The 27,579-nt window shown below is 33.9% G+C and overlaps 1 protein-coding gene across 1 annotated transcript in view; it reads left to right on the top strand.

Annotated features, from left to right (window-relative positions):
* Positions 1 to 27,579, top strand: part of TRHDE (thyrotropin releasing hormone degrading enzyme) — a 394,124-nt gene that overhangs the window by 271,972 nt on the left and 94,573 nt on the right. Inside the window, exons 7-9 of the mRNA XM_063076143.1 lie at positions 4,025 to 4,090; positions 22,746 to 22,811; positions 23,447 to 23,634. Of these exons, the coding sequence (XP_062932213.1) occupies positions 4,025 to 4,090; positions 22,746 to 22,811; positions 23,447 to 23,634 (320 nt within the window). The remainder of the gene's footprint in view (positions 1 to 4,024; positions 4,091 to 22,745; positions 22,812 to 23,446; positions 23,635 to 27,579) is intronic.

Raw genomic sequence — 27,579 nt, 5'->3', positions numbered from 1 at the left:
TCCTTTACTCTTAACTTCATTTCTTCATTGATTTTCTCAACAGATATTTATTGAGTGCCTACTTCATGTGCAATCTGTACCAAGATTCTAAGATTCTGTTTTCTGTTTCCTTCACTAAAACCTCAGCACTTTCACTTGGCAATCTCACCCACTCCAAATCCCATTTTGTGTCTTCAATCACAACTATCCACTGAATTTCATTCCTATGGTTTCATTTACCCTTTGCTCCTCAGGTTCTCTACCTGTTTCTTAAACTCCACATTTTTCAAATGGATGTTATTTATATTCACCCAACAGTACATTTTCCTAAATTATGTATATCTTCTATGTCATTTTCCACTCACTCAGGCTTTAGGATTCAAACTTATCTTTGTTCTATTTCTTAAACCTATCTCCAGTTTTTATTCTTATTGCTGTCATTTGTTTATGGTTGTTTTACTTCTTCCCTCGAGTATCATGTGAAGCCCTGACTTTAAAAAAATTTATTTAATCACTTTTTAAAATTTCTTAGCCCCATTGTTCAAACCTCTCTAAAAACTGCCTCAATCTTATTTTCCAGCTATTCTTCCATTATCTGGTTTTGTGCCTTCTGTCATTCTAGGTCATCTTCCCTACTTATGCTTTTCTTTTCCCACCTGCCTGACCATGCAAAGACCATTCCTGCCATACCATGCAATCACTTTCTGTTTATCTGTGCTCATACACCCCCATCCACATTTCGAGGTCCAACACAAATACCACTTTTTAAGATTTTCTTTATCTTTCATCCTTCCAGATATAATCTCTCCTCCATAGTACAGTAGAAAATTGTCTTTCTTTTTTCATTCATTTTATGTTACTTTGTATTTCATCTCACTTGCAAGGTTTTGATGTCCTTGAGGACAGAGACTTGTGACACTCCTACTTATATTTTACAGGATACTGAATGTACCACCTTACTTAATAAGCATATGCTAAAGGAATAAATTAGCTGAGAAGATCTCCCTCTCTTCAAAAGTGATTACTTATCACTGCAGTACATCAGTGAAGTCATAAACTGTATATCCTGGCTGAATAGCTAGTCTTCAGGAAGAATACAAAGTACTGCTGTATGTGCAGATAATTTCTCTTTCTCTCTCATATATTTGTTATGTTCAGGAAGCACCTCCTCTGAGCCAGGCACTGGAAGAGAGTGGAACCAAGTCATGAGGATACCGTTTTTTTCCTCTGAGATGTTTACTGTCTCTGAGACTGATGTACATGCAAATTGTTACAATGTAAAAGTAAAAGAAAATTTAAGTGGGAACTTGTATGAAAAAGATTTTCTGAATATAAAAATTACTAAATGATGAATGAGTTTATAAGCATACTTCTGTGGAATATTCTTTATAAAACCTCAAAAAAATCAGTTAGCTATCCTAGTATATCTCTGAAATTTGGTTTAGCAAACAGTGACGAGTTTTCTTGAGCTAGCCTCAAAATGTTAAAATCCTTGTAGAAATAGTATATTTACTTCCGATAAAGCCACTCAGGCTTTCAAAAACTCCAGTTTGCTCCATTGGGTCTGGAAATTTGAGTCACAAGTGAGTGTAAGTTCAAATATAGTAAACAATGCTTGCTTGATGAACAAATGTTTTGAAGACATGATGAAAGGGAATTTAGTGTTTTCTTTTTCTTTTTTTTAAGTTTATAATGAGCTATGCCTATGTTAAGAGATGTAATCTTTGTTATAATCCATACATAGTAGGTTCTTGGTATACGTTGGCTAAATGACAACAGTTGGAGAGCCCATTTGTTAATGAAGTTCTACAAAATAGAGATTTTTTAATTTAGCTTTAGGGCCAGTAAAAGGCCAGTAAAATATAGACGAGTACATGCTGCTTAAAATGTTTAAGCGGGCAACATAGACATATTTTGTAAAAGTTAGTTGAATTATATAATACAATGATATTCGGGAATTAGGTGATACATAACTTTGGACTATTGATTGTATTTCTAGGTTTTATTTCCCATTTGCCCTCTGCACCAGCTTGACCCAGACAGGAAAACTGGTACATTATTTATGATTAGAAAGTATTGTTATGTCATTAAACCATGCTAGATTGATAGTTTTTATAGCCCAATAAGAGACTAAGTCATTACCTGGAGGGAAAACACTTAAATCATCTAAAGATGGCTATTCTGTTCTGAAGGAAAGTTTGAGTTGACTGCTTGAAATTCTAGTCTCAATTCCCAGGTAGCAAGGGTTAGTTTTGCTGAAAAATTGACAGTTTCCACCCTTGGGGTTGGTAGATTAGATTGGGAAATGTATTGGAGGAGAGCTTGTCAAGGAAATTCAAAAAGCAGAGCTGATAGGCTCTGAAGGAAATTCTAACCTGGTCCCCAGATTGAATCATAAATGCTTATGCTTTATGGACTTACACAGTGTGTAGAAGATAAAGACGAAGAAGCAAAAGAAAGCAAAGAGTAGAAGGTATGGGAGGAAAAAAATACCAGAAGAGACATAAAACCCTATGGTTTTCCAGCTCATCATTTGTTTAGATGAGAATAAAATACCATTTGGGAAGCAATTTTGGTGGTGATTGAAATTCTTTGAGACACTTCTTTAATGGTGATTCATGGAGCTTGAGTATTATATTGCATTAAAGTCCCAGAATTAGAGGAAAAAATTCTAGTAACAAATACTTTTAGTAACAGATAATTTCTCTTTCTCTCTCACCCATTTATTATGTTAAGAAGTGTATTGGAAATTCATTGTTGTGTTTCTGGACTGACTGCAGCAGTCCAGACCCAGACTGGATGAGTCTATATGTGTGATTCTTCTGATTCTCTTGTAAAAAGAGACACTATGTAAGAAATAAGTTATTGTAGTTGTGCATTTGTGATGAGTATGATGTGAAATATGTAGTCATAAAGGAATTTTCCTGTCAAAGCCAGGATATCATTTACATTTGAACATTTGCTGCCTGCTTACAATCTGCTGCTTCGTAGTTAAAACAATTTAGCATGGATTGAAGTATCTTCTTGAAGGCATTTATGTATTTTACATATAGATTTGTGATCATCCAAGCTTCACCATCATTACTTGGAATGTTTCGTATTGATTACATATCTATCTTTTTGCACTGACATTGTTCTACAATGTTATAATAATGGTTCTCTAAGTGAGGTAGACTCTTTTAAGTCAGCATTTTCTTCTATTACCCTAAATATTTATATTGATCACATATTTTTACTTGCATGTGGATATATATGGCTAAATTCAGCCTCTAAAATAAATAGACAGAAAATAAAAATAATTAGCCAGGTTGAAAAAATACTGATAGCTAACACTTCTATAGTACTTACTGTTTTTTCAGACACAGTTTGGACTGCTTTATATATGTTAATACATTTATGCTTCAGAACAACCACATTAAATAGAACTAGTATTATCTACATGTTACAAGAGAGAAAAGGGAGGAACAGAGAGATTAAATAATTTTCCTGAGTAAACATGGTGAGTAAGTGGCAGAGCCAAGATGTGAACCCAAGCAGTCTAACTGCTTGGTACTCTCTACTCTCCGCTCCTACAGCTTAATTATTCTTTGTTGAGTTAGGAGTAGTGTAAGAATCTATGTTACTCCAAAGTTATATTTCAATATAATTATGTATTAACATGGGTATCCTTTCTGTACCAAATTATGAACTTGTGAGTATAAGACAATGTTTTATTAACTTTTTTATATATAGTGCTTGACGAAATGTTGATTGCTCCCGAACTATAGCTAATTATTGACCTGAGATGTTTTTTCCAGGAAACTTCTATTTTGCAGTGGTAGGTTTTATATCCATAAAACCTTCAGATCCACAAATATTTTGCAAAACAAAAAACTGCAATTATTATCTGTAATTGGGATATCATTTTCATAGTTTTCTTGTTTCTTAATTGCTTTTAAAAATAGAATAGTATGAATGGAGTAGACTATTTTTGATTGATATTGGACAATTTTAGAATCATGATACTTGGTTGAAATACTTTTCTTTTTAATGCTTTCTCCTACAGGGTGCTGCTTTAATTAGAATGCTGGCTAATTTTATGGGTCATTCAGTTTTTCAGAGGGGTTTGCAAGTAAGTAAAATGCTTTATATTTTCACTTATATGTTTTCTTGTCAATATATTTATTTTAAGGACATTTCACAGCTTAAGAAGTTGCTAATACAAAATTGCTGAATTTGATGAAAAACTTTTAGATGTATAAGGTAAGCAAATGTCTTTCTGTATGACAAATGAAAGTTGTAGATAGGCTACTCACTGTATCAACTGACAAAACTTGAACTGTTTAATTTGCATTTTCAATTTAGATAATTTTCAAATATGTTTGAACCTATTCAGAAAGCCTGACTTCCTTTTCTTCCATTTAAAAGTTTATATAAAGTATAAACAAATAATGTCAACCTTATTAGAATTATGTATTTGAGAAACTCTTAAGGCTATTTTTCAGATATGTACCTTTTATGTTGTTGATTTATTATTGACATACATAGATTGTTATTTGTTACCATGTTTAAATGTTTTTATTTCAATTGGAAAATACATTTAAACAGAAAAAAAAAGGAAGAGAAAGAAACAGTTTTATTATACTGCATTTAGAGTATGATGTACGGAATCTAAGAATTAATTCTTAGAAAAGGAAGATCATTAAACTCTTTAGAGCAGACACAAATATAGAAAAATAAACTTTTATTCCATTGAATCTGCTGGAGTAAATCATGTTTCTAGTAGCCGTGATTGATGCATTATTTATGATGCATTCTGCTACTTAGAAGTGTCCTTTAAAGTAAATTGATGTTCACCTGAAATACAATTATGCTAAGACAGAGAGAGCAATCAATCTTATCTGTTCTTAGTAAGCTTTTCATTTTGAAATTTAAATAAACTACATCTGGGATCAGGTCATATTTTTGTAGTATAATTCTATCTTTACACAAAACAAACTGAAAGATAAAATACAAAGCAAGAGTTAAATATGTTATGACAGACTATATATACTTAATGCTGCAAAGACGAAAATATATAAATTTCTTGAAGAATAATTTCCCTTGGAAAATACTTTTACAGATTTATTTCAGCAGGGGTTGAAATTTAGTCTAATCAGCTCTTTCTATTAGCAACACCTTCAGAATAGCTGAAGCCATTGGACTTATTTTCCGGGTGCTAAAGGCTCTATTCTGAACACAGAGTTGGGAATATCTTTTTTCTCAAGGAGTGCCCTCCATGAATGTCAGCTACCTAGAGGAATGTCCTTCCTTATTCACACTCCTTTGCTTTTTCCTATTGAAGTTGTAGCATGACAGTTCCAGAAAATATCTAAGCTTTCATAAGGGCAACAGAAATTGAATTTGATTTCCTGGTAGCAAGTTGATGTGAAATCATTTTATTTGTACAGTTTTTATTGTTTTTCTTCATCTATGTGTATGGATTTGTTCAGCAGAGTGAATAACTATAGTTATATTACTTGGAGGATTATTGTTTTGCAGCATTTTTCTTTATCCTGTCATACTTTCTATGGTGTGTTAATATATCAATTTTTAATACATCCTTTTCCACTGACCCAATCTGTTCAGTTTTATCTGAAACTTTCGTTTGAAGCTTGTATTAATGTGTGCCTTTATGCTCTGATACTTGATTTGGTTAATTTTCAACTGAGGGACTCTACGTTTGTCAACACTGCATTTCATTTGCCTTGCGACATCTCATTGATCAGATAGATCTGTAGCCTTCAGTACTTCACTTGCAGCTTCATTTATACTCATCGCTCAAACTGATTTAGTGTATCATCAGCAGTTTGGATTAGTTTACAGTAGATCCCTATGTCTAGGTGATAAATTATCATCTCTTGTGCATGAAGATGTATGAGATACATTTTGGAGATGACCTCTTGAACAGACACTTCATGTCATGGTGCTGAGTGGTCGCAGAGTTGATATTAATATGCTTCCCATCCATAAAGCTCTAGGGAGTCTTAGTTTAGAAGTTGTTGAAAGGGCTGATATGGACTGTCAGCACTTATCTCTGCTGAAAAATCTATTAATTGTTTTTACATTAACATGGCTATTTCTATGTTGACAAATGAAAGTTTATTACTTGCAAACAGACCTGGGGTTAGACTTACAGGTAAAGGCAAACTCAAATTGCAAATAGTGTGTTTTTCATATATTTTTTCCTTTTACCAAAATGATAGCAGGCATATTTTGGGAAGCATGAAGCAACGGAATAAGCAGGGAGAAATGATTCTCATTTCTATCTCTCCAATAAATGGTGGGCTTTCTATAGGTCACTGAACCTCTTGTGGCCTCTGACCTTATAGTTATAAAATTCAGGAGTTGGACTAAATACTCTAAGGTTCTTTACATTTTTTGTATTCTCTGAATCTTTGATTCATTTAATGTTGTTTACTAGTTACAAGATTTGGGTTTGATATCTCTAATTTGAAACAGCTGTTTTAATTTAATGGGAAAATTTGTCAACTAAATGTGTGAGAATGAGTGTTCTTGAATCTTCAGTTAATCATCTGAATATTAAGACTGTATGGCTTAGTACTTTAACTGTAGTTAAACCACCAGACCAGCATTTATTATTAGAGAGTTTTTGCTGGTATTTTGCTGGTATTAGGAAACAACTTACATTTCCCTGGCTTTTTAGTTTCCTGTTCACTTTCATATTTTGCTCTACTTGTTTTACATTTTTGAGATTAAGCTACAGTTGTTTTAGATGACATTTGCTAAGGACTTTTTGAAATTTCTTAGTGATTTTTCAGTGTATATGCCATCTTTTCTGAGGTCAGAATTTCTACTTGTACTCCTGAAATCTGCTGGAATCAACTTTACTTACAGGTCTGATGGAATTCAGGTATATTGGAGGTTGGTCTTGAGAAGAATCAGCATCCCCAAGGGGATGGATGTCATTATAGAGAATTCAAGTAAGGGGAAACTTACCTTTGCAGAGACAAGAAGAAGGGCTGATTTGGATGCCAAGGGAGACTCAGTGGATTTTAGACTTCGGAGACCTGCATTCTAATTCTCAGTGTCCTACCTATGCTTTCTCAATCAATATGCTAACTTTCACATAAACGTCCTAATAAAGCCATGAAATTTACTTGAGTTGTATTTTGCCACTCAGAATTTCAAACCATAGTCTGTTTTTCAGAAATTTTGTTTCTAAGGCTATAAGAGATATGAGAACGAGACTCTTTTAGCATAGTTATAGATCTCTGCTTCTCTGCCCATATCTACCTTCAGCTAAAAATTTAAAGCATCAGAGCTATTGTTTTCATTTTATAATCTCTCCAGTCCTGTCTTGAAATAGTCCTTCTTAAATTACTTTGTAATTCTCTATTGAGCCATATTGTGTTTCTATTGAAACAGTCATTTGCTTTCCCAAAGCCTGTTCTTCAGTTTAGGAAATTATGGATGATAATTTGAGAAACTGTTTTGGCCCTGAAAAACATGAATTACTGTGGTCCTATTACCCATTATCAATGGTATTGCCTCCTTTAAATCTATCTGATGCACACAAGCAATTGTAGATAACCATCTTTGAGGGTCTGAAATCACTCTTGGTATGTAATTCAGTAGCAAAACCACAACAATTCTATGTATTTCAAACAGAAGGGAATTATCATTGGGTATATGCATTTTCTAAAACTGTTGGAGAAAATTATGTTAAGTGATAATAAGCCAGGCACAGAATGAGAAATACCCCATGTCCTCACTCATAAGTGGGAGCTAAAAGAGAAAGAAGGAAGGAAAGAAAGACCACAGTGGTGTGTTAATCTTGTTGAGGGAGAGAACAGAGGTAGGGTTACTGGGATGGGGGAGGGGAGGGAGAGGAGTATAAGGCAGAGGTTGGGTGGCAGACATGGGGACAAATTGCAGTTTGAGGTGGTGGGCATGCTGACAGCATTGATTTGCTCATGACATCTGGGGCACAGATGCTGATGGTCAGCTCTTGCCCCATTAATATGTATAACCAATAAAACATTAAAATAAGATAAAAAAATTTGTAAGGCTATATGTTGGGGAGAAATTACGAAAATCAAACCAACAATGACCACATTTTAATCACTTCATAACTATAGTCCAGTTGCCTGTGGTCTGTAAACTCTAGTCTCCTCTTTGAATGAGTGGATTTAGTTATGTCAGGGTCAATCAGTACCAGTAACATGCCTAAAATTTTTAAATTTCTGAAGTTATTACTTCTAAAATAAGGAGCTGGAGAAAAGATAGGGGAGCTTACTACTGTGAGGAATTATTTCGCTTTTTGGTTAACTTAAGAATTACAGAGTTGGTTTGCATAATCACAACTGCTGGCTCCTTAGTCTACTTCCCCAGGTGGGCTGATCCTCCAGGGATATGGTGAGTGCAGGGAGAAGAATCTAAACAGCAATTGGCCTAAATTGCTTTTGATTTAAGATCAACGCTACATAGGACATCTGGAAAGTAAGCTTATGTATTTTCCCTGCCTAGGATTTTTTCCTAGCAATGATTGCAGTGAGTAATGATGACTAAGAAAACAACTGCATGAGACATTACCTACTGGGACTTAAACAGAGTCTGTGAGAAATGCAGTAGGAAAGTCAGCAGTAACCAGAAACTATCTTGCACACAGGCTCAAGTTATACTTTCTATATATAATGTAATTCTTACCTTTAGCAACTCAGTTTTGTCTGTAATATAAATATCTCTAAATTTCTTCCTAGGTCATTCTCTAAGGAAAATCTAGCAAGATCACAAGTGGGCTCCATGTCTATTTAATATTTACATTATTTGAATGTGGTTTTCTCATTTTAATGACAAAAGCATAAGTCAAGTCCTTACTGGTGGGGTACTGAGTTATAATAAATGAATGGTAACCTCATTTCCATCTGCTTTTCCACTTGGACAAACTTCAGCGTCCAATGTTGTTACTGTCCAATGTTATTTTCTGCACGGTACCTGGAATGCAAAGATACTGCAGTTTTGTTGTCCTTTTTCTCTGTCTCTCTAGAAGTTCTCAGTGATTTTAAATATCCCCCTAAAATCTTCCTAGCTCTTATAAATAAATGCTTCCTCTAAATTCCCCCACCAATAAAGAAACTGCCCACCTCACAGCAGCTTTTAGCAATTCCTGCATCTTTCATTTACTGGGGTTCTTATTGTTTAAGTGCATATATGTTAATTTTCACCCATACATAGCAATGTTTATGGTCATAATATGCATATGATCAATAAATTAGAATCTACTTCTTTTACCATGTCTTTATAATTTATTGCATATTATCAATAAATTAGTATCTATTTCTTTTACCATGTTTTTATAATTTAGGTTAAGTTCCTGTGGCTCAAATCCTGATTCTACATAAGTAGAATAGGCTAACTTTTAAAGTAATTCAGACAATGATTCTTTTAGATAGAATATTTTTTTACATGACTTGGACCTTCCTTATTTCATTTTTACTTGTTTTAATCTCCCTAATTTCATTTTTCTGTTTTCTCTGATTTTTCTGGAAATAAAAATAAAGCTATAATTATGAAATCCTCAGATAACATTGATTGGCTCAGTACCTGTTTAAAAAATAATTAGTACATACTACTATTGCTTTTTCCTTTTGAACAAAACAATATTGTTTTAATGATTTGAGCCTAATAGTACCATTCTTCATGTTGTTATGAGTCAACACCAGGGAACTGAAACTATGAAGAAAGATCTTTGTGAAGTTTGATATAAACTCAAACCCTGAAATCCTGTCACCAAGTGAGTCACCTTCTTGCTCAACCAGAGAGGATAATTCAACATTATGTAAAATATGGTTGAATAAAAAAAGATTTCTCTTGATTAGTATTTAACTGCTCTTTTCCATAAGGTAACCTACAACAAGATGTTTGGCTCCAATTATCAGGGTGGAAATTGCTTATGCAAATCAATGTAAAGCAATGAGGTGTGGATAAAAAGGAGAAAGGAAATATCATTATTATTGGTTTGTGCTCATAAAATTCTGATAGCCTGAAGGTAATGATAGGCACACAACCATAGGGATTATTAGTAGCAACGGCATGCTCAATAACTTGTGTTTCAATGAGGTGTTATATGTTAACATGTGCATGTATTTGAAAACCGCAGGCTTAAATTTGAAAGGGTGTTCGCTCCCTTGTATGTATGTTTTTAGATAAATGAAAAGCCAGAAAATAATAAAGGAAGAAAGGCAGTACATCAAAGTTAATTTCCTTTCTGTAGGTACAGTATTGTGTTTTTATCCAGATGGTAGCTGAATCATGCTCAATTTAAAATGAATGACCATGGACAGTTTTTGCTCAAACATTTCCATATTTCACTAAAGACGGTACACAGTTTTAGATATGATACAGGTAGAAAGGTTAACACTTGATAATTATTTGTTGTGATCACTCAATGCCATATGATAATAATGCTATCATTACTGTACATTACTGGGTTTTAGTCACTGGATTTGACATAATTAGCATTATTAAAGCCCTAACTACAAAGTGAATTAATGAGCATGTTATAGAGAAGTAAAACACTTCATTTTAAGAAAAGATTCCATGGATTTGAGAATCAAAAATTCCACCTCCAATACAAAACAAGTACTTTTAAAAATTAAATAAGAATGTCTATTCATATTTCTTAATCAAAGAGAAGTAACTTCTAGTCATCAGTTTCATTTTTTAAAAATATACAGCCATTGATCAAATTCTCATTATTTTGTCTCTGATTTAAATGTTGTTAACTGACCACTGAGGCTATAAACATTAACTAAAAAGCCTTTATTATTTGAGAGATATGTCTCTATGTGGTCATCCTGCAGGCATTTACCCATTTATCAGTGGGAGGCCTTATAAACTATTTTTATTATAAATTATATTAAGGGCTCAAAATATATTTTACATTTTAACTGATCTGGTTAGTACTACAAAATTATGTTTTTGATCACTTTATTTACAATATGCCTGTGAAATTATTAGACATATTTAGTTGATAGATAAATATAATATATTTGTATGTGGTTATGTGTGTAAATGCATACCCATCTGTAAATATGCATACACTTGGATATACCTATCTAAAAACTACCTCTGACTCTTTGTAGCCATTACCATTTGGTTAGATTGCTAGTTCAGAGCTACAACAAACTTGCCTTAGAGGCACTTTTCTCTAACCTGTTTATCTCCTGCATCAGCAGCTTTCTTTCTTTTCCTTTTTAAAGCTACTTTTCCTTTTATTTTACGTTCTCTTTTTGGAAAGTGCATGTAGTAGCCTAAAACTACATATCTGGCAATGTTACAAGTTTTGATGCTAAAAATAATCTCTCCTAAGTTGGAATATTTTTTTCCTTGTTACTCATTTTCATAATTGTTTGATGACTCTATTACATAGTTTAGTACTAGTAGTATGATAAAGATGTACCATAATATATTTAGCTTTGTTTTTATTGGTAAACATCTAGGTTGCTTTCCAATTTTTGTTAAATAACACTCTAATAATCTTTAAATGATAGATTTTCCCCTTATATTTTTGATTGTCTCTTCATATATATTTCTAGAAGCATATTATCAATTTCTCCTCCATATTATCAATTTTTTCTCCAGTATATAATGGTAGAAGTAATGTTTGAAAGTTCTGTTTTTATACTACACTAAGTAAAGAACATTGGGTCTTATAAATTTTCAAAATAAGCTTTTTACTAATTTAGTAAGTAAAAAATTGTTCCATTGTTACTTCAATGTGTATATTTTATCATAAATTAGGTTGATAAATTAGGTTGCAAAAAATGTTTTTTGCTTGCATTTTACTCTTTTCATTTACTGTTTCATAACATTTATCCATGTGTTTCACTCATTAAAAATTGAGGTCTTACCCTCTTTTCATAACTTTGTATAAATAATTATAAAATAAAAATAATGAACCTAACATATTTACCACAAACTCTTTTGTCCCTGTGACATTTAATATGTCAAAATTATTGTTATGAAAAACCACGTTCTAAATTAGTGGTTTAAGGGGAGTGCTGCAAAGAGCTATCCTAAGTTATGTATTTGAAACCTGGCTTACAAAGTTTCAATGCATTCAAAATTCCAGTTTGGCCTACCTCTGTGATTTTGTCTATGAAAGGAGGAGCTCCACGTTAGCATGACACACAAAGAAATGGTGGTATTCATTTGTTATACTGACCCTTTTGCTCTCAGTCTCCTATATTTACCTTCTCTCTTCTGCTCAAGGTCTCTCCTAGTGATTATTTTACAGATCATTTTTTTCCATATAAGAACAATAACGCATTTAGTCATTGAAATCACTTTTTAATGCTTTGTGCTAATAAACCAAAGTTATAATTTCTTTTCCTGCCTCACCTTCCTTTAGTTTTATGTCTACAGTCTACATTGGTAGTCCCCATCAGACATGCTCAGTCATTCATTTATTCCACACATACTTATTATACACCTCCTCTCTGTCAGACACCACGATATGTATCAAAGTATTCAGGGCATGCCGTATGCAGCAGATAAGGCTGTTTTCATGAATCTTATAATAGTATAAGAAAGACACAAAATAAATAGGAAAAAAGCAAATGTATGTATTTAGTCAATGTGATAAATTCTAGGAAGGAAAAAAAGATAGGATGCTGTGATAGAACATGATGGGTGGGTGGATTGGAGTGACTCTACATTGGGTATTCAGGGAATCCTTGGGAAGAAGGCTTGTATACTGAGGTCTGAGGATAAGCAAGAGGTGGGGGTGGGGAGAGATTCCAGGAAGAGGGAAGAGGTTGTGCAAAGGACTGAGGCAGAGAACTGAGCATGTTCTGGGAAAAGAAAGAAACTCGTGTGGATGAGCACAGCTGGTAAGGACAAGAGATGAGGTAGAAGAGGTGGGCAGCAGTCAGCCATGCAGTGCCCAGGTGGAGTATGCTATGAAGGTCGGATTTCATTCTGAGTACAGTAGAATGCTATTAAACAGTTTTAAATCAGATGTGATGGCTCTATTTATATTTAAAACCATTCTCTGGCTAATTGTAGTAATACGCAATTGGGATTGGGCAGTTGGCATACCAGGAGAGGAATCGGGTAAAAAAGTAAGTAGGATATTTTTATATTCAGGTGAGAGTTTATGGAGATTTAAATAGTAGTTTTACAGAGACATAGATGGATTCCAAATGTTTTTTGAAGGTAGAATTAAATGGACCTAGGGGATAGATTGGGTGAGGAGTATGGGGTGAGAGGTGAGGAAGAGAAAGTAATCAAGAGTGATTCTGAGGTTTTTGGGATGAGGGCCTGGGACCAAGCCCTGAAGGGCTGTCACAACTGGAGACTGAGAGAAGAGTTGGGGCCTGTGATGGAGACTGAGTTGTGTAGCTGGAGGGTCAGGCAGAATACCCAGGGTGTCCTGTCACTGATGCCAGGAGAAAAGCTTTTTTCAAGAATAAGAAAGTGGCTGTTCCTGTGAGGTAGAACAGGATGAAGACTGAGAAGAGTTCCTTTTGGTGGCCTGCAAATTCATTGGTTTCAGTGGAATGGGTTAAAGTTGTTGGGAATGTGGAAATGGAGACAGAGTATGTACAATGAAATTTAAATGGATTTACCAAGGAAGGAGATCAGAAAAACGGGCTTAATAGTTTGAGGGGAATAAGGACTAAGGAAGATTTTTATTTTGTTTTTAAAGATGAGAGATAGCTGGCAGATCAAGATTGAGGAGAGGATGAGGTTGTTAATGTTGGAGGAGTAAGAGGTGACTCTGGACATTGGTCCTTGGGGAGGTGAAAGAACTCATGTTTAAGAGAAGGCATACTTCCAGTAAATTTAGATTTCTGGTTATGGGAAAATGAAGGAAGACCTTTCTGGTGACTTTTTTTCAGAAAGATCAGTAGCTGAATGAAAGTGAGAAAGATCAGTAGCTGAATGAAAGTGAGGTGAGGGTGGGTGTTGGAGAGGTTTGAAAATTGAGGATTGGGAAGAGTAGGAAGGAACTCCTTGACAGCTTTGAGTGCCTATTTGAGTTTGATGCTTATGGATTTATAATAAACCTAAGCTTCTCAATTGCATGATTTTCTCCTGTGATACTCAGCTGTATGAGCACATGTTTGAAGAACACAAGTACTTGGATTCATCCAGGATTGAAGTTTTTGCCAAACAAGGCTAATTGAGGGACAGAGCTACAAAAGAGATGAGGCTATTTGCCAGGCACTGATTAAGATGATTTGAGCTGGATAATCAGGGAAGCAAAGAAAGGAAGATCTAATAGACAAATACCCGATGTTAATAATAATAACAGTCAACAACATATTAGCAAAGCATTATGATTTTAACACTGAATAAAAGAAATCCCCCATGCTTCTGAGCATATGGGAAATTTAAACTCTCCTTACTGAATTCCCCTATGCCATGCCCATTAATATGAGAATGGCCCAGGAAACTTTTTCTGTCCAGAACATAGGATAAATAGCCCTCTAGTCTCATCCACTTTGATCAGCAGTCTGCCTGGTTTCATGGAGCATGTTGGTGAGTGGATGGGAAGGAAGTAGAGAAAGAGCATGGTACTTGAGTTTGGTATATATCTTTTCAAACCCTTTCTGGTCACCTGAAAGTTAGCGTCTTTATTGCTTTGGTGCCAACTTGGATAAGTATGTTTTCTGCTGATGAATCTAATTAGTATGCCCATTCTATGCACCACTCAACAGTGGTCTTGGCACCTCAGTGAAGCTCTGTGAAAAACCCACCCTCGAAAAACCATTTGAGACCCTTTTCTTTCCCAAACTTGAAGGGAGGACTTCTAAACTTCCCTCAAGACTAAAGAAGGTGTGTCAGTTTTTTTTCTTGCTTTTCTTTTTTTCCCTCCAACTACTTTCCTCCTTCAGGTTAGTCCATGTAATTTCCCTGGGGGGCTTCTAGAGCATTTTGGCTTCTCTTGGAGAGAGGGTTGAAGAAGAAGGAGTTGACCCTAGGCTTTCTTCCCCCATTGAACTTGCTATTAAAATTACCAAAGTTTCTTGTATTCTTTGTGTGGCAAGCATTTTTCTAAATGCTTTATTTGTTTTATGTCATTTTCCGGGTACACCCTTATCAGGAAAGTACTGCATTATCTACATTTTTCAGTTGAAGAAATTAAGGTTTAGAGTAAATAGGTTCTTTAGCCAATATTGCATGACCAGTAAGGATCAGTCTGGATTCTTATCTAGTTTTTATGATTATACATACTACTTCTTTCTCAATTAAATTACATTTTATTCTCAACTAGACACCAGAATCAAGGCTGAGCAAGAAAAGAGATGAAAGATGAAAACTTCATGTACATGCCTACAATCAGTGGGCCTCCTGATTTACAAGAGGCAGTGTATTTTTACCAGCCAGGATATAATTTATCTATTTTGTGAGCTTGTAGTGGTCAAAGCCCTTTTTCAGGGCATTCTGAAATAGCAATTCACAAACTTCAGTTTTGCCAATAGATTCATTTTATGTCTCAGTAATATTTTAGGTAGCAGCAAAAGTGAGAGGTGGGGATGTTTTAGTACCCCAGAACACCCCTATAGACTATTATATTCACACTATTTCACTGATAGGTGTAGGACCCTGTCAGGTTGTTCTGGAATGAAGTACAAATCCAACAGTGGCAGTATTTTAACTCTCATGTGCCTGTTTGTTGAGGTGCTGATGGCATTATCTATAATTACTACATAGTAGATATTTAAAAAGAAAAGTGGTGTGAGAATATGCCACTGTCTATAATTTAAAACAAATAAACAAAAACCTTTCATGGGCTATCAGGTTGTTTTGATTTAAAATTCTCTGATTTTCTGCTATATTTAGCAGCCTCTTATGAAAGTATACTGATTTTTATAAAATTTACATTTATTAGGTGGGATAATGGATTTTTAAAACATGTAAATGGCTTTTTGTTCCTAGAGAAATATCTGAATTACTCCCCTATCTAAGCAAGTCATTTCTAGTAAATTTAGGGTAAACACACATTTAAAAAATCAGAATCAGAATGGCTTGCAAACAAGATAATTGGCTTTTCAACTATTATTCTTCTATCTCTTCAAGTAGCTTTCTTTCCTTAATGTCACCCCTTTTTTTACTGTCTGGTGGCTTGAAACTGCTGTACCTCAAAAAGTTTGGTAATGGTTTCTATTATATTTTGTTTCCTTCTTGGAAACTTACTATAATAAAATAATAAAGGAAGTTTAAATAATTATATTTTTCATCTAGTATAATTAATCTGTAAATATTACTTCTTTTATTTTTGCATAAAGCTTTCTTGATGCTTTGCTGCTCATTTTTACTTAACCTTATAATTTCAAATCAGTCCCCAGATGTTAACCAAAATAAACATCTTGGTCTAGCTTTTTTTGTTTCAGTTGTTCATCTGTCACTGTTTTAGTTTCCTTGCTTCTGTTTCTCAAGGTCAGGGAATGTAAAAACTTCCTCTGAAGTGCATGGGCCAGGCTTCAAATGGGTTTTAGCCAGCTCTTGTGTGACATTTCTGTGATCTGGCACTTTTAATCTGCTTTTGTTGTTTTCCACTGATACCTTTAAGATCACCTTACTCTAATAATGCACATACTTACAAATATTTAAGTTCAGAGCTTATGTTTCCCAGTTTAAAACACCCTACTCTGGAAGCTTTATTTAGACCAAAGCTTTGCATAGTTTTATTTTTTTTACTGTAGTTGTAACTCTATGTACACCTCATCTATGGAACTTTCTACATTCCATTTCAGTTTTAACCTTTTTATCCAACCTTTTTGTTGACCTCTTTTTTTTTTTTTTTAAGGTATACATTTCTTTCCCCCCACAACAAAAGCCTAGTGGATTTACTAAACAGATCTTGGTGTTCTTTGGTTTTTATTTTGTATAAATTGTAAGAGAGAGTTTCAATGTTTCTTTCTGAGGGTCACCAAGATAATTTAAAGGTGTCTTCGTTTGTTTCTATCCCCCATTGTATCAGTCAGAGTACTGTGTTGCAAACAACAGAAACAAACTGGCTAAATTAAACAGAAAAGAATTTATTAGAAGAATGTGTAGGGTAGCCCATAAAATCTTGGGAAGGCTGAAGAACCAGGCTTACAAAATAGACAATAAGAAAGAAAGGAGACTCAGAAATCAAGAAGTCTAGCCAAGGTCCTGTTACAGGAGTGGCTGATTCAATTCCTGCGATTAGTGTGACTACTCTCAGTGTCACCATCACAGGGAAAAATCTTTCAACTACTCCTGCTTTTTTGCATTACTCCTTTAAAATTCACAGTCCTAGGATGAAGCATCCACTTGTCTGAGGCCAGGGCACATACCCATGCTTTAGCTGCAAGAAAAAGTGGAAAGGGAGTATTTAGTATTTTGTCCCTTCCTTTTCAATGGTGGGAGGTAGAGTTCTTGCCTTCCTTCCAGACTCCATAGTGAGTTATTGTCACCATATAAAAGTGGTGTTTAAATGCTGAAAAGCCCAAAAATGACAAATGCCCACTACAAATTCTTTGAGGTACAATTACTCTTGATAGAAAGCAACAATATTTCAAACCCTTGCTTCAGCCTTCTTGTCACATAGTCAGAAAAATCAATGCTTGAGTTTACCTAGCATTTTCCAGACTAGTCTTACAAGTAGAGGGTGTCCTACTTGTTAGTGGCATGAGGCCCAGACACATATCCCCTGTGTTGTAAGAGAAAACACTGTTGATGGTCTACTTATAGCTAGTCACCTTTTGTTTCTTATTAGCTGAATTCTGATTTTGTTTAAGGTCTTACCCTCTTCTGGAGAGCCATATACTTCAGAGGATTATGTCCTGTCTTGTGTAAAGACCAAAAGAATGTTCCCTTATGCTGCAGTAACAGACTTTTGCCAGAGCAGAGCACATGATGCAATTCTGACAAATTAGAAATGTGGAGAGTTCACTGAAGAATTTGAGGGGATGATTTTCTGATTCTTAAAAAGAGATCTCGGGAAGAAATTTCATCCCTTTCCTCTGTATGTCATGTCTGAACGTGATTCATGGGATTGTTACTGCCATCTAGCCACAAACCTGAGGATAAAGTTAAAAAATAGTTATGGGTGGGACCAAAATAATTCTAGAAGAAAGTGGCTGCAACTCTGTCCTACCTAATTATAATAGGGAGGAATAAATATTGCTATTTTAAAAGTAATTCTAGGGTGAATATTTTTGTTACTTGCAGCTAAACACATATGAGGGTACTTCAAAAAGTTCATGGAAAAATAGAATTAAAAGATAATACAAATATTTCCATAAAAGTTTTTTGGGGGGTGCCCACATATAAACCAATCCATATTGTGTTTATTGACATCCCTGCATGTCTCAAGGAACAAATCATTTAGGTGGCTAATTCCCTGTCCTAGCATGCTGAGAGACTCAGTAATAGTACAGTAAATATTCTATAATTATTTTCACATAAATCTTAAAACATAAAAGTGTTTTACTTTCTTGGCTCATTCTTTTTACTTTTCCTTTTGTCTTTATTAGTTCCATTGGCTTTTATATATGAAACTTTATGAACCATGTCATTTGTTAGCAAAAGAAGTAAAACAAAAATGGTCTTATATGCAATAGATCACAATGTTTTGAGGACATCATATGCAATTGCATGTACAATACAAGTTATATATCTGACAAGTACACACTGAAATAATGAATTATGCCCTGTATTAGTATATAAATGTGACATTTTCGGGGAGCCTGATGGATGTAAGAAATCTCTGATCACTGTATTATCATTTATTAACAGAAAGGCATATTGCATAGAAAAAGGCAAATCACATATACATTGAGCATCTACTGTTTACTAGGCTGGGCACAAAGATGCTGGTTAAACAGTAGTAAATAGGTGTGATAGGGTCCTTATTCTCCTGGAGTTTACAGACTGTGTGAGCAGTCAGACTATTAAACAGGCAATTACAACACAGTTTGATAAATGCTCATACATAGTGCAACATGTGAGAATATAAAAGAGGTTGTTTGACTTAAAATTGGGAGTGGGGTTGGAATGGGCAGGAAAGGATTCCTGGAGGAAATACATTGAGTCCTGGAGATTGAATTGAATTGAAGTAGGCAAAGGATGAAAGAATATGTAGAGAATAGCATGTTCAGAGAGCTGGAAAAGATGGAAAATATACATTAGGTATCTTCAGAAAATGAGGTAGCGAGCAACAAGTTTATAGTTGGAATTAGAGTGTTACAGATGGAGCAGATGATAAGAGACATTTTTAAGGTGTTTGGACTATGTTATGAATGTAGCAGGGATTCATGTGTATATTTGATCAAATTATTCTGGCTTCATGGTAGAAATTAGATTTGAAAGGAACAGAGCAGAAACTGGCAGTTGTAGTCATCTGGGTAAGATGCTGTAGAATGGTTGGCTGACAGGTAAAGGGAAGGCGAATCTTGGAGGAATATTTAGGTGATGGGTCATTACTTGAATGTGATAGAAAGGGAGAGCAGGGCCTCAAGATGACCCTTTGGCTTAGGCAGATGGAAAGGTCATCACTGAGGAAGGGCTACCAAAAGGGACCCATTTAGGGAAGACAGTGAGTTTCATTTTAATGTGACTCCTATTTATCTGTGCAGCATCTCTTGGATATGAGATTTGGGCAGACAGTTGTGTGCGTAGGTATGGGATTTGTATGTGGGCTGGAAATCTCTGAGGTCCAGTGTTCCGATTTATTAAATGATGATAATATTAACCTCACAATGTCGTTGTGTAGATTGTATAAGATAAAATATAAAGCAATTCACACAGTGCTAAAAAGGAGGCAAATATTATTGTTTCAATATACTGTTTTTTTAATTACTGTTAATGATACTTTCCCTTCTGTTAGTTTTCCAACTAATAGCCTGAGATGATTAAAAGATTATAACGGCTAATGTCTACTGAATACTTACAGTGTACTAGGCATTCTTCACTCTTCTAACACTGTACATATATTGAATCATTTAATTATCAGAAAAACTATATGCAATAGTACTTTTACTATCTCCGTTTTATAGATATGAAGACAGGCACAAACAGTTTAAGCAGCTTGCAAAAGATCATATAGCTAGAGAGTGTTGGACCCTTGGATTTGAACCAATACAGTCAGACTCCTGTTCCTGCACATTAAACCACTATGCTATGACGCCTCTCTCTATAGGTGGATGTACTGGAATATACTCTTGCTTAATATGCCTTTAACTTTTAATCAGTCTACATTACTTGTTATGTCCCTTAAGAATATTCTACTATTCATCTTATTTCATTCCTGCCAATAATTCTACTATTTCTAAAACACCTAGCATAGAGAACCCACAATTCTTTTAAAGTTAATTTTGAAACATTTTTCTATTTTATATCATAATGTCAAATGTACTGCTGATTGACTTTCATACACATAATATGTAAACATGGATTTCCATTTCAGATTCTTATCTCCAAGCATTTCTATATTCATTGACTGGTAGGTTTGAAAGGAACTTAAAATCCTTTTATTCAAACACACACGAAACGTTTGAATTTACGTTGCCAAATTGTTATTGCACCAAGATTTCTTCAGCTTTAATCATAGAAATCTTCCTACATAAATCAAGTCTCAGTATTTGCAGTTGTTCTTGGTAAACTTTTCGTCACCAATATTTCCCCAGCACCTAGAAATTTGCCTGGTACATGATAAGTGCTTAATACATTTTATGAGTGGATGAACAAATAAATGATTGATTATTAAAAATTCACTATTCTTTCTGTTTCTCTGTAATTCTGCAAGACAAAGCACAATTGCCTTGATACAACATATGAATTTTTTTATGCAAGAGAAAGGCTAAAATACTTAAAGAAAATTTTAATTTTGGTAACCGGGAAGGGGATCGTAACCCTTGGCTTGGTGTCGCCTGCACCGTGCTCAGCCAGTGAGCGCACCGGCCATCCCTATATAGGATCCGAACCCATGGCCTCGGTGCTACCAGCACCACTGTGCTCCCAGCACCTCACTCTCCCGAGTGAGCCATGGGGTCAGCCCAAGAAATTTTTTTTTTTGAAAAACAGAGTTGACATATGTAGACTTTCAATAATGTCTGAATATTGGGGCTGCTGGGAGTTCAAGAAGACATGCTATCATCCCTGAATACTGAGGCAGACAAGTTGGGAGTAGCTTCTTAAACTTGAATAATATCCATTTCAGAATGTCTGAAGTAGAAATCTGAACCTTACTCTGAACTGGGTAGGGAAACAAGAACTCAAGCTGATGACCAATATTGGGACAAGGTCAACTCGTATCATGAATAGTTGGACTTTTATGATCTATGAGAGGAAAACTGTAGTAGTACATTGACCTCATAATATTCCTGTGTTTCCTCTTTTGCATTAGCCTAGCAGGACTGTCCATGCACCCGGTAGTAAATAGTTCTAATTTTATCCCTTTTTATTGTGGCATCACTAAAATAAAGCACAAATTTGTATTTCTTAGGTCTCATTGTTTCCAAATTTATTCATTTAAGTGCTAAAAATGTGTAAAAAGTAATTTTGAAAGTAAATCTGAAATAATCTATTTAAATCCTGGTCCCTGGGTTCATGTTGGAATAGCTTCATATGGCATGTTCAAAGCCAAATTGGGATTAAGGATTGTATTTTTTCCGCAAAATTACTTATAACACCTGATGACTAAGGTGGTTGCTAAGTTAGTGCTGGATGTTGCCTCTTTAGGCGTCTGATTGAGTGAGAGTTGCCATTAGCTGAGCTGTGAGTTGTCAACAAAAGCTGAGTCTGTCACAGGTGCTGCAATTTGCATTTCAGAAAGTTTGCTTCCCCAACTTTATCCCCAAAGTACCTCACTTATATAAAGTACTGAGAGGAGTCAGCATTTTTTTTTTCAGTTTCAGTACTTTGATGTAAATTAGGATTTTGTCTACTACTTACATGTTGTAGAGATGATGGAATTTCAAATGAAGCAGAGGGTCCCTTTTTTTTACAATATAAAACACTATTCATTTTTCCACTTCAAAATCAGAAAACCAAATAATGCCAAGTAGCAGTAAATAAATAGCACATTGACAGCAAGACAAAGCATGCTTCTTAAAAGGGAAGAAGGCACGCATCAGATAGAAGGTGTGTAGATTTAATCTCTAGTGGTGAAAAATGAGAAATGGGAAGTCCTAAGCCCAAAAATATTAAATAGACTTAGGAAGGGCTTTTTCTTATTAAATATTAATATATGTTTCAAACTCATGGAAAAAAGTATTCATCATTTTTGGAATAGGCAGCCTCTCCTTTGCAGAGAGACTAGGGACCTGGAGACAAATTGTGGGGAAAGTGCTCTTTTGGCAAAGCAATTCCTCTTAACATCAGCATATAACAGCCAGGTGTTTTATTTCCATAAAAAAATTTTTTTTTCAATACTTCAACCCAAAAGCCTGATAGGAAGGTTTTCCCTAAATATATCACTGAAGATACATTTTCTTTGAAATTGGCTGAGGTTGAATGCTCAATTAGAGGAAGATCTTTGACCCTGGAAATCTGTAAGAAGTGATTATGACTATAAAAATCATTTTTAAGAGATTAATATTGTATGATGAATTAATTACAAAATATGCTATAGTTAAATCTCTTTGGAATATTTTAAAATGAGATTTTTCATCTTTTTGCATGTTTTTCTCTTTGCCTTAATGCAATTCCAGCAAATGGAAATTGTTAATTAAATGGAGAAATAAATGTGTTTACTGGTAATTGCTTAACCTTTGAATTATAATTACAGTTTTATATTCTTATAGGATTATTTAACCATTCATAAGTATGGCAATGCAGCCAGAAATGATCTATGGAATACATTATCAGAGGTAAAGTATAGGAAGCTCGAATATCAAAACCTCTACTTGAATATTTGAATTGAGTTTATAATACATTCATAACTTTTATTGACACTGACTGTTTTTCCTTTTTGTATTTCCCTGTTGCTCATATTGCTTTCTTGTTTGATTTTTGACATAATATGTCTTTATATATAACGGGGCTTAAAATTACTTAAACTACAAATAGTGGTAAAAGATACTTTGCCTACTTTCAAACATGACAATACTTCTGAAATAAAATTTTAATATGATGTCCGATATTCATGTTAAAGAGACAAATATTGAAGTTATAATGAATTTTTTTCTATATACAAGTACCAAATATTTAAATGTGATAACTAGAAATACTAGGGACACTTAATGATACTGCAAGTACGTGCTTTAACGATGAAATATATTTTATTTTCTGTTATGTAAAAACTTTCATGTTAATAAAACTTTCATTTCCACATATATATTTATGAAGCTTAACTAAAAACGAGTTTAATTTTACTAGCATTTGTATTAGCTTCACTGATTTTAAATGTTTCTATATTTAGGAAAATTGTAAAGGTAAAAAAATGGCTTAACGTTAATTATGTTTATAGTTTGTAAAACTAATTTATACAATTTTTGTTATAAAGGCTTTAAAAAGGAATGGAAAATATGTAAATATACAAGAAGTAATGGATCAGTGGACACTCCAGATGGGTTATCCTGTTATCACCATCTTGGGAAATACAACAGCAGAAAATAGAATAATAATTACCCAACAACATTTTGTTTATGACATCGGTGCTAAAACTAAAGCACTTGAACTTCAAAATAACAGGTACAACACTCTTTTTACATGAAAAATATTGTTTTTATTCTTACATTTCACGTTGCATTTTTAATATTTTAAAAAACATTGATAACACAATTCTGAAATGTTGTAAGTGAAATATAGTTTTCATTTCTTTATTTATGTATATTATTTTCATTTTGATTCTACTTTTGATTCCATTTTTTGGATATTTTAACCCTCAGGGTGACAACCATCAAAGTTATTTGCTTAGGAAGACAGAATTTTAAATTATGGCGATTAAAAAAAGTAAGATATGATTTTCCACTTTTCTCAATAAAGGTTTCTTGAATTAAATTAAAAAAGTTAAGATTGTTGCAGTGAATTAAATGGAATTGTGCAAACTGTGAGCTTTATAGAACAAATGGAAAGAAACTAAAATGAACAAAATATAAACTAAAAAATTCAGAATAATTAAAATGAACAAAAATATAAACTAAAATGTCTGAGCCAAAGGAACTTAAAATAGAAACCTTAAAATGGTCTAAATATCAATGCCACTTAGTATCAAAGTATATTCTCCTTCCCTCATTTTTAGTCTTTAAAACCACTAAATACACAGCATATGTAATATCTTAATTTATTGTTACTTTCACTTCTTTAGAAACTTATTTAATTACTGATAATTCAGCATGTAGGATTTCTTTCTTTTCTGCTTCATATTTTCTGATATTTTGTGTCTCATTAGAGGCTGAGCTAAGGAAAGACAGTAGAACTCAAATCAGTTAGCTTCATTTCTTACAAGGTGCCCTGGTCAGACATTGGGAGGGACAGGGAAGCAGAGAGGTTAAAATTAATAATAAAATGAGATGTTTGGATTAGGTTACTCAGGCTGTCTCCCATTATCTTGGAAGATTAGGAGTGTGATTTATAACCCACTAGTACCTAGGAGATCTGGAGCACACGTTAAGTTTCCTGTACTATCTCCAAGAGGAATGGAAATTGTTCCCAAGTAAGCTAGCCCCAAGACTGCTATCCAGAGAAGTGATTGAGAAATTCATGACTGTTTTCTTGTGACTGCATTTGGAATCTAATTGAGGAAAGCACTGTCTTAAATCTCCATCTTGATATATACAAGGTTTCTACAAAAAGTTTGTGGAAAGATTCATATTATCTTTTAATTCTATTCTTCCATGAACTTTTTGCCGTACCTTATATACTTACTTTCAGCACACTACCCTTTGCAATTAACTGTTTGGACTTGTGGAATACAGCGTTACCCTGCCACACTGTCACCACTGTCAGGGACTGACTTTGTCAGTGCTTCTTTACCCAGCCTGGATTCCCCACAGCTGCCAAGTGTTGCTTCTAATCGTCCACCGTCTGGCTCCAGGCTAAACATGCTTAGGCATCAACCCTGGCCTTGCCAAGAATTATATAAAAATTACTTGACTGCGGCAAAGTTAGAGAGATTCAGGCCAGGCCTTTGAGAATGATCAGTCTGACATGAGCATCAGTGATGCAGAAAAACATAAAGGACACACGGATGACAGAACAAATTTTGAACAAAAATACTCTGTCAACCTGTAACATATATCAGATGTACCAACCATGAGTCTGACTCTTTCAAGGAAGAATTTCTCCCAGGCTATATAAGCATATGGACCATCTAAGGAACTTTGCTTTTCTTGGGGTTATAAAATCATATGGATGACTTTGATCCCTGAGAACTTGGCATATGTAATATTAAGAGTAAGAAAATGCAGAGCCTTCCATTAGTCTCAAAAATTATTTTCCATTTACTTTGAAATAATAGAATTTGTAGTTGAAAATTTAGTATTCCAATTTTATATTATTGATTATTTAATTCACTGTAACATTCTGGTCAAAGCTTCAGTACCAATTATTCTGTCTGGCCTTTTTATATAGCCTTCATAAATCTTCTCACTCAGACTAAAATATACACCTACTCTTTTCTGCCTTTACACAGTGTAAAACCTATTGCCTATCTATGCTAGAAATCCTGTGAATTGTGGATATTTTCTGAGCGAGGGCAATGAATTTTTTGTCTTTATTTTTCTAGGGAACATGACAACATCACTACATCACTACAACATGCCTAGGACACTTTAAATATATCCAGTAATTATTTTTATATGTAATGGTTATATTACATTGCAGAAAGGAAAGATCTTAACATAACTAGTAATTGCATAAAGTTAGTTGATGTGTAACAGTGTATATATGTGCTAGGAGGTTGTGACTTTGCGTAGCGTTTTTTTTTTCTTTATAAAGGTAATTCATTGGAATGTTAAGTAAATGTCTCTTCATACACTGACGAGCTTCTCAGGGGTCTGTGGTAAGGGGAATTAAATTTATCTTCACAGTCATACTTTCCTATTCTTACTGACCTTATGATAGCAAACTCTGAACAGTTTTTTACAAAGTCTACACTAATGCTTCATTTATATTGATACCATTTTTTAAAAAGATTACTCACTTAGGCTAAAATATACACCTGTTCTTTTCTACCTTAATATTTGGGGGGTCTTTTGAAGTGCTTTTTTTTTTTAAAAAAAACCTTCTTTTAATGCTTAAAATGAGATGACTAAAATTCAAGTTAATTTAAGCATCTGGAACACAATCTGATTTCACAAGTTCTTTTTTTCTAGTCTCTCTCTCTCTTTTTTTTCCTACTCTCTTTTTAAACATAGTCCACTGCAGTCTCAGATTTCTTTACAGCACACCACACAGTGCTCTTCACTCAACTATGTTTAGTGTTTTCTATTCTTTTAAGCTGTAATCACAAAACAACATAATTATTATGCTTTCTTTGATTTTAAAACAAAATTTATGAAAAGACTAAACATATGTTGTTTGGAAAGTTATGAAAAATAGCTTAAATAGTATTGACAGTACAGCAATTTATAAATGAATACAAATTTCAGGTATGCTTGGTAACTTGTACCCTTTTATTTGTCCTTGTGACTATACATAGATTTTCATTCCACACACATACACACACACACATGCACACACACACACACAGAGTACAAAAACATATTTAGGAAAAATATAGAAGTCTATCTTTAAGGTTTTACAAAATGCCTCAATGTTTGTATCTCAAAACCTTATAGTTTTTTTGCATCTGAAAAGCTACGTGATACATTATGGAGTATGTATATATGGAACTTCCATTTAGGAAGTTTTCTGTCTGTATGTGGTATTGACTATAAGCAACATGCAGATATTTATATGAATTTCTTTTTCATGGACTTTAAAGAATTTTTCTAAAGCATAAATATTGAAACATACCAATTTTTATCATAATCTCCAGTTATTTAGAATAATATAGTTTAAATACATGCAAAATTGTTTGTTTCTCCAGTTATTTAGAATAATATAGTTTAAATACATGCAAAATTGTTTGTTTATATTAGGGGCAAACCATGTTGTAAAGACATTTGATGATCATGCTACAAAAAAGATATTTATTCTTAAGGATTTTTAAACAATGTCAGTTTTATATATTCCTTACCCTTTGACTGACACTTGTGTGGCTTCACAATTTAGTTGATGCAACCCACTGTGGAAGATAATATAATAAAATGTCACGTTCATAAAGTTACTCTTTGTCTTACCTATAGACTGATTTGGTCCCTTTTATTTTACTTTAATCCAAGCACATCCAATCAAATTCAACAGTAATTTATGAAATGCCTCCTGTTTCCCAGGCTTTTGTAAGACCTTAGGTACACAAAAATGAAGCTAAAATTTAACTTGAGAATCAGACTCAACAGTGAGGCATTTTCTCTTAATAAATTAATCCAATTAACCAAAAAAGATACATTATTTTTAGAGAGCAGCTGTTAAAGAAATGTATCAGTTCTCTGTGTCTTCCTTACAGTAAATTCATCACTAAATGTTTGTGGCATATTCTTAGTCCTGTGTTAGAAGTTTAGAAGTATTTGTTAAAGGGCTTACATGGGTTGT

Source organism: Cynocephalus volans, chromosome 12, assembly GCF_027409185.1.
Source record: "Cynocephalus volans isolate mCynVol1 chromosome 12, mCynVol1.pri, whole genome shotgun sequence".
Classification (NCBI taxonomy): domain Eukaryota; kingdom Metazoa; phylum Chordata; class Mammalia; order Dermoptera; family Cynocephalidae; genus Cynocephalus; species Cynocephalus volans.
Note: the sequence above shows the minus strand (reverse complement) of the source record. Positions and strands in the feature narration are given on the sequence as shown.